Source organism: Protomyctophum parallelum (assembly GCF_964188405.1).
Source record: "Protomyctophum parallelum genome assembly, chromosome: 9".
Lineage (NCBI taxonomy): Eukaryota > Metazoa > Chordata > Actinopteri > Myctophiformes > Myctophidae > Protomyctophum > Protomyctophum parallelum.
This window is the reverse complement of record NC_139706.1, coordinates 53,055,398-53,065,558: the sequence shown is the minus strand read 5'-3', so window position 1 is coordinate 53,065,558 and position 10,161 is coordinate 53,055,398. Positions and strand designations below refer to the sequence as shown.

Here is a 10,161-nt window from a genome sequence, read left to right as displayed (position 1 = left end):
TTCTTTCCATTTGAGCACCGTCGTATGACAGAAAATAGCAGATCTACAAGCCCACAACACGTCGTGGTTGCAACGCGCTGTGAGCTGGTAGATCTTGCTAATTTCTTTACATTTGTGCTTCGTCGCAGGACGGTGTCGAGCGCCGAAAATAGCAGATCTACAAGACCACAACACGTCGTGGATGCAACGCGCTGTGGGTTTGTAGAACTGTTGAGCTGAGCTGAGCTTTGAGCTGCACTGTGATGCAGAATGCAGTGAATAGTGGGTATTAACGCCATCTGGTGGTGGAATTATACTGACAGAGCTACAATTATACTTCTCCGTCCAACAGTGTTTCACCACCCTCCATTTGGTAGCGCAGATACAGCAGAATGTAGTCTCTGATGCCACCTGGTGGTGACAATCGACAACTGCAGGACTCCGTCGAATGAGCAAATTTTGAATTTCCTGTTGGAGAGCTAGCAAATTTAAGACATCCGGTTGCCTTCAGAATAAAATAATTAATAATAATTCGACAGTGCTGTGACGGGCCTAGCTAGCCAGCTAGCCGCTAGCCGCTAGCTGAGCAGCTAGCTAGTAGCTGTGTGTCTTCACTTCCGGTTTTACAAAATAAAAGCTACTGCGACGTGTCAAGTTAATTCTTCAAGTGTTTCCGCTTTCCTTTCAAAATACAACCGCCCCACCGGAAACAGCCGCTCGGCTGTTAATAAAACTAAATAATAATAATAATAAAATGTATTTATTTATTTATTCGTAGCACCTTTCATGAAATGAAATGCAGCTCAAAGTTGGAGAAAAAAGAAAAGAAAAGCAGGAATAAAACATTAAAATAATAGCAGTAAATAATACAGTGAGGACATTAATTACAATAAGTTAGCTTTAGCTATCGATAGCTTTATGCTATCTTCATGGGTATTAATACGTGTTTAAGTGTTTTATTGTTGTTCTAAAAAATAGAAGATTATTTAACACAAACTGTCGATTCAAATAAAGAAAGTTTTACAACAAATAAAGTGTCTTTTTTACGTCATGAAGACACACAGCTACTAGCTAGCTGCTCAGCTAGCGGCTAGCGGCTAGCTGGCTAGCTAGGCCCGTCACAGCACTGTCGAATTATTATTAATTATTTTATTCTGAAGGCAACCGGATGTCTTAAATTTGCTAGCTCTCCAACAGGAAATTCAAAATTTGCTCATTCGACGGAGTCCTGCAGTTGTCGGCTGTCACCACCAGGTGGCATCAGAGACTACATTCTGCTGTATCTATTCTGTGCTACCAAATGGAGGGAGTCGAAAACAGCCGATGTGTATTTCATCCGTACGACGGTGACGCGCGTCGAAAACAGCCGATGTTTAGGGTTCGTACTTCGGCTGTTTTCGACGACTGCGCAGCCGCAGTGCCGAGTCACAGAAGACTAGCTAGCCAGCTAGCCGCTAGCTGAGCAGCTAGCTAGTAGCTGTGTCTCTTCATGACGTAAAAAAGACACTTTATTTGTTGTAAAACTTTCTTTATTTGAATCGACAGTTTATGTTAAATAATCTTCTATTTTTTTAGAACAACAATAAAACACTTAAACACGTATTAATATCCATGAAGATAGATAAATTGACTAAACACAGACTTGACGGACTGACTGTAAAACACTGTTGTACGGAAGAAGTATAATGCTACCTCTGTCAGTAAAATTCCACCACCAGATGGCGTTAATACCCACTTTTCCATGCATTCTGCAACACACGCAGCTCAAAGCACTGGTTCCATATTTACGGCTCTAGCAGTGATTCTCAACCCGTTTCATTTCAAGGACCCCCGGTTTTACATGCGTTAGTCTACGGACCCCCATTTAATGGCATTTATATCTCTGAGACCCCCATTTACATTGTAATATCAATGTTCATTTAACTCTGAGAGTGTACAAATGGAACCAAATGGACCTGTCTGATTGATTGTTTGTTTATTAATTCATTGACTGATTGATGTTTGTAGAATTTACAGTACATTTTAAGCACAAACTCAATACAAAGACTGTCAACTGTGAGTGGACGACCCAATTAAGCATTACACTTGACATATTGCAGAATTACAGTAGCCTACATTTCAAGCACAACTCAAAACAAAACTGTTAACTGTGGACGACACCATAAAGCAGTGGTTCCCAAACCTTTTCATGTCAAGGACCCCCAAATAAACACCAGTAGAATTCATAGTTTTATAATTATTATCGTTATAAACTTCATAGTTAGGCAGCCTAACTATGAAGTTAGCATGCGCACTGTGCGTTAATAAAACTAAACAATAATAATAAAATGTATTTATTTATTTGTAGCACCTTTCATGAAATGAAATAAAATGCAGCTCAAAGTTGGAGAAAAAAAGAAAAGAAAAGCAGGAATAAAACATTAAAATAATAGCAGTAAATAATACAGTGAGGACATTAATAATAATAAGTTAGCCGGAAGCTATATAATTAGTATCGTTATAAACACCAGCAGCTAGAATGCATAGTTGTGTATTCTGCATGTGTCCGTGGTCACCACAAGGCGGCAAATATTTTGCGTGTATGTTCTAAATGTTAGTCATTGTTGTGGCGAAGCAACGTGTGTGTGTGTGTGTGTGTGTGCGTGCGTGTGTCCAAATAGACCCATATTGTATTGACCAAAGTTTGCCCGTTATCTCTTATAGAGGGTATGCACATGCATAAAGTGAATGGCAAATCGAGTGGAAAATTGAGTGACAAAGTTAATTTAAGGTTGTTTAAAGTCATTTAATGCAGTCAAATAGGACTTTTCTGTTTGGATGTATGAAAGTTTGAAAGTAGTTTTTTGCCACTAAGTGGGGCAGTGGGCATTCCTGCATAACTTACAGTTATGATAATGTCACGTGACGTGCATACCCTCTATTATCTTATTGGTCCTTGAGCTTTATCACATTCTACACATTTTATCTAGATTTACATACATAGCATCCAACTAGATGTAGATCTGTTATCTCTCTTATTAGTCCAGGAGCCCTATATCACATATCTAGATGTCTCACCATACATTATCTGTTATCTCTCCTATTAGTTTTATCTATATATAATATTAAACACATGCAAAATAACTGACTAACTAAAAATAACAAATGAACGAAAACAAATAACTATAAACCAACTAATTTAAAATATTATTCATTATTTATTTATATATTTAATATTATTTCACTATTTATTGAACTGTATACGGCAACATAGAAAGGTGAAATAGTTTGACTCAACACAGTGATTGGCATAATATGCATTATGTATATCATAATATATGGTATACATTATATAATTATAATATATGTGACCAGATTTGACTGAGAGCCTGCTGCCATCGCGCAAACTCCAGCTTTTCACCAATGGAGAAAAGCTTATTTAAAAAAAACAAAGAGTTAATAGCACAGGCAGACTCGTCACATAGTAGAGCATGTCTGAAATAAGTGTCAGAGCTGAAATAGACATGTAAATATGAAATAAATGCTTAAACATGTAGCTAGGTGTAATGCTAGAGACCACAGAAGACATGTAAATATGAAATAAATGCTTAAACATGTAGCTAGGTGTAATGTTAGAGTCCACAGAAGTGAACCTTTCAAGCTTGTTTTCTCAACTCGCTGCCAGACATTACTCTATAAGCCATATCTCCAAAACTGGTAGGCCAAACTGAACAACCAATATGTCAATTTGAAGCTGGGAGTCCCTGCTTTCACATGACATGACAAAACGAAAAAAGAAAAAAAGTCCAATGGCAGTCCCTCAGTCAAATTTAGTCACATCTTAGGAATCACATGTGACATGTTTCCATTTCCTTATTATAAACCACCTGTTTATACAACATAGGGCTGGGCAATTAAAGAACCAAAATGATACAGATATTTAGAAGCAATAACCAACTTAATCTAGTAGGTTAATCAAATAACCGAGAAGCCGTTTTCTTTTTTTCTCTCCACAACAAATTGAGTCGTTGTACAAGGGTGGCTATTTTAGATTTTAGATTAAATCAAAGACTTTGTTCAGCTGTGTTGCAACCATAATATTTACAGTATAGAGCAGCGTCGCAGACCCGCCTCCCTCAAGAGAACCGGAAAATAAATAAAGTATTTATTTAAAGACATTTACGCCGCCGACAAAGCCAACTCTTGTCGTGACAAATCATGACAACAAACACAATTTTTCGGGCTGAACAAATAATTAGAAAGAAGTTGAAAACAGCAGGTTACAACACTTTTTTTGTTGTTTTTCAAGAGTTGGCTTCGTACGACGCTGATAAAAGGTCTTTAAATAAATACGTTTTGAAATGTCTATGAGGGAAAAATGCATTGGGAACTATTTCCTGGGCCTGGCGTCGTCATGAAAGGGGGGCGGGACTGCGACGCTCTATAGGCCCTGTAAAACAAAGAGTATAAAAGAATCCTTCGTCTAATGTTTGAAATAAATTGTGATATATATTGATTTGACCGTATCGCCCGGCCCTGCGACACGCTTCCCTTTTTGCTTTGGCACATTGTATTAAGCTTCTCTGAGTGCGTCGGGGGTTCTTCTTCCTGCCACTAGAGGGGGTTAGAGGACGCAGCACCTCTTCGGCTTCTTGCCACTAGAGCCGTTCTTCTCTTTGCTCTCCAACAGTTTCTTTTTACGAACGTCACGCATGAGATCAAAGAACACCTGGGAGAGAGGGAGAGAGAGAGAGAGAGAGAGAGAGAGACAGAGACAGAGAGAGAGAGAGAGAGAGAGAGACACACACACAGAGAGAGAGAGAGACTGAGCGATCATAGTCTGGCAATAGAGAAGGGCAGACACAGACAGACAGGCTGCCCAGAGAGGAGAGGCTGTGCTGTCACTGTGATGACGGAGCTATAGAGACAGAGTTACACTTCTTAACACAATGTAAAAACTACACACTGTGATGACGGAGCTATAGAGACAGAGTTACACTTCTTAACACAATGTAAAAACTACACACTGTGATGACGGAGCTATAGAGACAGAGTTACACTTCTTAACACAATGTAAAAACTACACACTGTGATGACGGAGCTATAGAGACAGAGTTACACTTCTTAACACAATGTAAAAACTACACACTGTGATGACGGAGCTATAGAGACAGAGTTACACTTCTTAACACAATGTAAAAACTACACACTGTGATGACGGAGCTATAGAGACAGAGTTACACTTCTTAACACAATGTAAAAACTACACAAATATTAGAGAGGAGTTCTTCCCAAAATTTGAAAGAAATTTCCCAGAATTCCGAAGTATGACAGAAAGGGAAAGATTACCAGTCCTTCTGGGGGAACAGAAAGAATGTGCAGATTTGGCTGCAAAATATGTCAATTCCTGTCACAAGAAAAGGGACAACCAGTAGGACACACATACAGTATGCCATGTTTTATTTTCTGCACCACCTGCTTTATTTTATATTATTTCTATTTATTTTTTCATATCATTGATATTATGTTGTTATGTTGTTGTTTGTCATATCTGATTGTACTTTGGCAACACTTGTAAAACGTCATGCCAATAAAGCCTGTTGAATTGAATTGAGAGAGAGAGAGAAAGGAGGGAGAGAGATACTTTTAGTAACCCTTTATGTCACCATTACAGCCCATTTGAAGCAGACGCTTCATCAGATCGTCATGTATTTCACACAACAGTCTTTTTTTTTTTTAAATCGTCTGTCATTATATCGTTGTGGCTTTAATTTCACACTAAACGATTGGTCGCCGACTAGGCATCAAACACACGAGTTCACCAATACGCCATCTGGACCCCATACATATAGACTACAAAGGAGAACGGCCATAGCCGTCATCACAAACGTGATGAGGTCAGCACATTTGGTGGATATGGCCTAATTTAGCCCAAGGAGTGTATTTGTGTAAAACTAATGCTTGGAATGGATTTAGAATCATGAAAACCCCCTAATTCCATATGTCACATGCTACTTAAAGAATTTGTACTTTTTTGCCTTATATAGGATGTTAATGGTATGGTCACATATGCTAATAACTCAAATTCCCACGGGAGTTGAATTTCAATCTTTTAGTAGACTCCTTTAGAAACACATTAGCATGTGCATCCCATACATTCCCTGGGGCTGGAGCACACATGGACTGGACATAATGTCATATGACATCCTCAACTTGCGACAGGAGCCGTTTCTATTGAGTGAAAGATAAACAGTGTACACTACCCAACTTTATTTTATGAAAGAAATACAAATATTTATGTCCAAATACATTCTTAAAAAATAGCCAATTTAACCCATTTTGGGCGAGAACCCCTTTTGGTGTTAGCATCATGTTATGCTTTAGCTATTGAAAAATAGCAGATCTACAAGCTCATCTACGAGACCTACGAGCTTGTAGGTCTGCTATTTTTGAAAAATCAAAGAAATACTGACATAGAAACATAGCTTTTTCAAAAAACTGTCAGGACGTAGAAAACATTTTTTTAATCAGGTCAAAATGGGTCAATGTTTAGGTGCCCACTCTTCCTGCACCCTTTTGCAATGTGAAATGCCACTGAATCTGTAGGCCTAATCCTTTTCCATTTTGATTCTGTCTCGTCATATTATGGGCCATGTGAAAAGTAATGATGCCACATCTCTTTTCAACTTGTGACAGCTGATGCTTGTACTGTGAAGACAAAAGTTTCTGAACGTCTCATCCTCCATTTTTACGCGTGCTGAAAATAGCCGATCTACCAGCTCACAGCGCGTTGCGGAGGCGAAACGTTGTGAGCTTGCAGATCAGCTATTTTTTAGCACGCTGATGCAACAGGTCGTACAGCAAAACGTAAGACAGGCTTCCCTTTTGTTTTTAGCCGAGGCGACGTACACAGTCAACACAGTCAGACACACATGGCTATTGGCTCCTCGATGCAAAATACGACTTTACGATAATAAGGGACAGTAGGTCCCTTATTATGATGATGATGTTCTGCAGCAGCACCCGCTCGCCGCTTAGCTCTGGTCCATAGCCCAAATCCAAAAATCGCGATTTCGATTAAAATTCGATTAATCGTGCAGCCCCTTTTGGTGTTTTAACTAATCTTTATGTTATACTTTAGCTATTGAAAAATAGCAGATCTACAAGCTCATAGCGCGCCTCCGAGTGGCGCTCTACGAGCTTGTAGGTCTGCTATTTTTTGAAAAATCGTGAAAATGCGGCACAAATCTTTGAATATATATTCTTTCAGAAGACTTATTTTTAGATTTTTTGACGTCAGGCCTAAATGGGTTAAAGGTCGCTGTACCTAGATTTAGAGTTTAGGGTTACCTTGCCCACGTTGGCGCGCGTCTTGGCCGACGTCTCCACGTACCGGACGCCCCATTCGGCGGCTCTGCTCGTCAGGAGCAGGAGAGGAATTCCCTCCTCCTCCCCCTTCACACGCAGGATCTGCTCCCTGAGACGCGCACACACACACACACACACACACACACACACACACACAGGGGAGATAAAAAAGTGTCCATTAAGGTCGCTAGTAGAGAAGTAGCAAATGTGCTTTTCAAGCACCTGCCAAAAGCTATGTTGGCAATAAATAAATAATGAATTTAAATCAGCCATTTATCTTCCCAGCAAACAGTAGCCCAGTATCTAAGAAAGAAAGAAAGAAAGAAAGAAAGAAAGAAAGAAAGAGAGCGGGGACGATAATCTATTTTGGTATCAAGTTAGGCATGGAGAGGGTCGCTGGTCGGGGCATAACAGTCACAGAGACTCGTAAACTGTCTGTAAAAGACATACGTTGTAACAAAGGGCATCTCTTTTGTGTACCACAAGTAGATACAATACAAACTATTACAATGTAGGAGAGGAGAAGTGATGAGACGAGAGCAGAGAAGAGAAGAGGGGAAGGGCAGGGAGCTGAGAGGAGAGCAGAGAACACATGAAACACAAGCAACCCACCCCCTCCTCCCTCAGGCAGTCAGTCCAACCCTGGGAGACACACACACACACACACACACACACACACACACACACACACACACACACACACACACACACACACACACACACACACACACACACACACACACACACACACACACACACACACACACACACACACACACACACACACACACACACACACACACACACACACACACAGTCAAGAGGAATTATACCACAGGTAGTTTCGAGGAAGCAATCTGATTGGTTGAAACAGCATTCTAGCCGTGGTTCAAACCAGCACCATTCCACACCTAATCAAAACAAGCAATACATGGAATCTCCTGGCGATGCGATTCACCCCTCTTCCTGATACGATGCGATTTGATGGCGATTCAATTCTGGACATTGCGATACGATACGATATCGTATTGCTATTGAAAAATAGCAGATCTACAAGCTACGAGCTTGTAGGTCTGCTATTTTTGAAAAATCAAAGAACGACTGACATAGAAACATAGCTTTTTCAGAAAACTGTCAGGATGTAGACGACATTTATAGAATCTGATCTCAGGTCAAAATGGGTTAATGCAAGTGGATGGAGGAGAAACCCGGTGCCGTCTCTATTCATATATACTCGACACAGACAAAACATGCCCGCTAACAGGCTGTGATGTTTGGTGATTCGCTAACAGGCTGTAGGCCAATTCATTCGCTGTGAAGACCTTCATCAGTTACGCCTATGAAGAACAAACTCATTGTACCCATTTAGTACAATGAGACGTAGGGAAAAAAAAAAGTTAGCTCTGAAAGAATATATATTCAAACATTAGTGCCGCATTTTTAAGAATTTTCAAAAATAGCAGACCTACAAGCTCGTAGCGTGCCACTCGGTGGCGCGCACCTTGGCTGGCATTGATTGCTTTACAAACACATGCCGTGCGGGAGTGTAAGCACCGCCCGGCTCATATGACTGTGAATGTGTGGCTCCAGGCAGCCCCGTAAAGACATCAAGCGCTATTCTCCCGTCACATAGCCTACTTGCCGAGCACAACAAGGAAGTGATGTGGCTCGCTCTGGTGGCGCAAAGCGTAGCTACTTTTGTGAATTCAATAGTTTTATTAGGTTAATAATAACCATCCCTGCATCCTGGGACTCATTTCTAAAAGACCATCCCTGCATCCTGGGACTCATTTCTAAAAGACCAACCCTGCATCCTGGGACCCATTTCTAAAAGACCATCCCTGCATCCTGGGAGTCATTTCTAAAAGACCATCCCTGCATCCTGGGAGTCATTTCTAAAAGACCATCCCTGCATCCTGGGACTCATTTCTAAAAGACCATCCCTGCATCCTGGGACTCATTTCTAAAAGACCATCCCTGCATCCTGGGACTCATTTCTAAAAGACCATCCCTGCATCCTGGGACTCATTTCTAAAAGACCATCCCTGCATCCTGGGACTCATTTCTAAAAGACCATCCCTGCATCCTGGGACTCATTTCTAAAAGACCATCCCTGCATCCTGGGACTCATTTCTAAAAGACCATCCCTGCATCCTGGGACTCATTTCTAAAAGACCATCCCTGCATCCTGGGACTCATTTCTAAAAGACCATCCCTGCATCCTGGGACTCATTTCTAAAAGACCATCCCTGCATCCTGGGACTCGGTGCGCAAATACAGATAATTCTGGGGGTCCTTGACATGAAAATGTTTGAGAACGACTGTCACAGAAACACAGGATTTTCAGAAAACCGTCAGGATTTAGAAGACATTTAGTAGAAATCCTCAGGTCTAAAGTGTGTTGTTGATCCATGATGTAACTCACCTCATCGTACATGAACTGCAGGGTGAGTGCACACTTCCCCACACCTCACCTCACCATGATGGAACTCACCTCATCGTACATGAACTGCAGGGTGAGTGCAGACTTCCCCACACCTCACCTCACCATGATGTAACTCACCTCATCGTACAGGAAACTGCAGGGTGAGTGCAGACTTCCCCACACCTCACCTCACCATGATGGAACTCACCTCATCGTACATGAACTGCAGGGTGAGTGCAGACTTCCCCACACCTCCGCTGCCCACCATGATCACCTTGTGGAGAACCAGAGAGCTCTGGTTCTTGTTCTTCCCGGAGGCCATGTTGTTTCTGCTGCTCTGAGAAAATACCTTTAAAAAGTAACACATCAACAGAACAGTAAGTTCTGACACACTTTCACAGTTTCCATGA

General features: G+C 41.0%; 1 protein-coding gene across 1 annotated transcript; it reads right to left on the bottom strand.

The window, feature by feature from the left end:
• Positions 1-3,412: 3,412 nt before the first annotated feature.
• Positions 3,413-9,772, bottom strand: LOC310864801 (ras-related protein O-RAL-like). Its single transcript, XM_083773587.1, has 3 exons — positions 9,752-9,772; positions 7,309-7,435; positions 3,413-4,687 (listed from the first exon to the last, which is right to left on the bottom strand). The coding sequence occupies exons 1-3, from the start codon at positions 9,754-9,756 to the stop codon at positions 4,583-4,585; spliced, it is 237 nt and encodes a 78-aa protein (XP_083629713.1). The 5' UTR covers positions 9,757-9,772; the 3' UTR covers positions 3,413-4,582.
• Positions 9,773-10,161: the final 389 nt, after the last annotated feature.

Bases quoted from the DNA above. Each gene is read 5' to 3' on its own strand.
- LOC310864801 (XM_083773587.1), bottom strand. The intron at 4,688-7,308 runs GTAACCCTAAAC...CCTCTCTCCCAG, and splicing joins CGCGCGCCAACGTGGGCAAG to GTGTTCTTTGATCTCATGCG.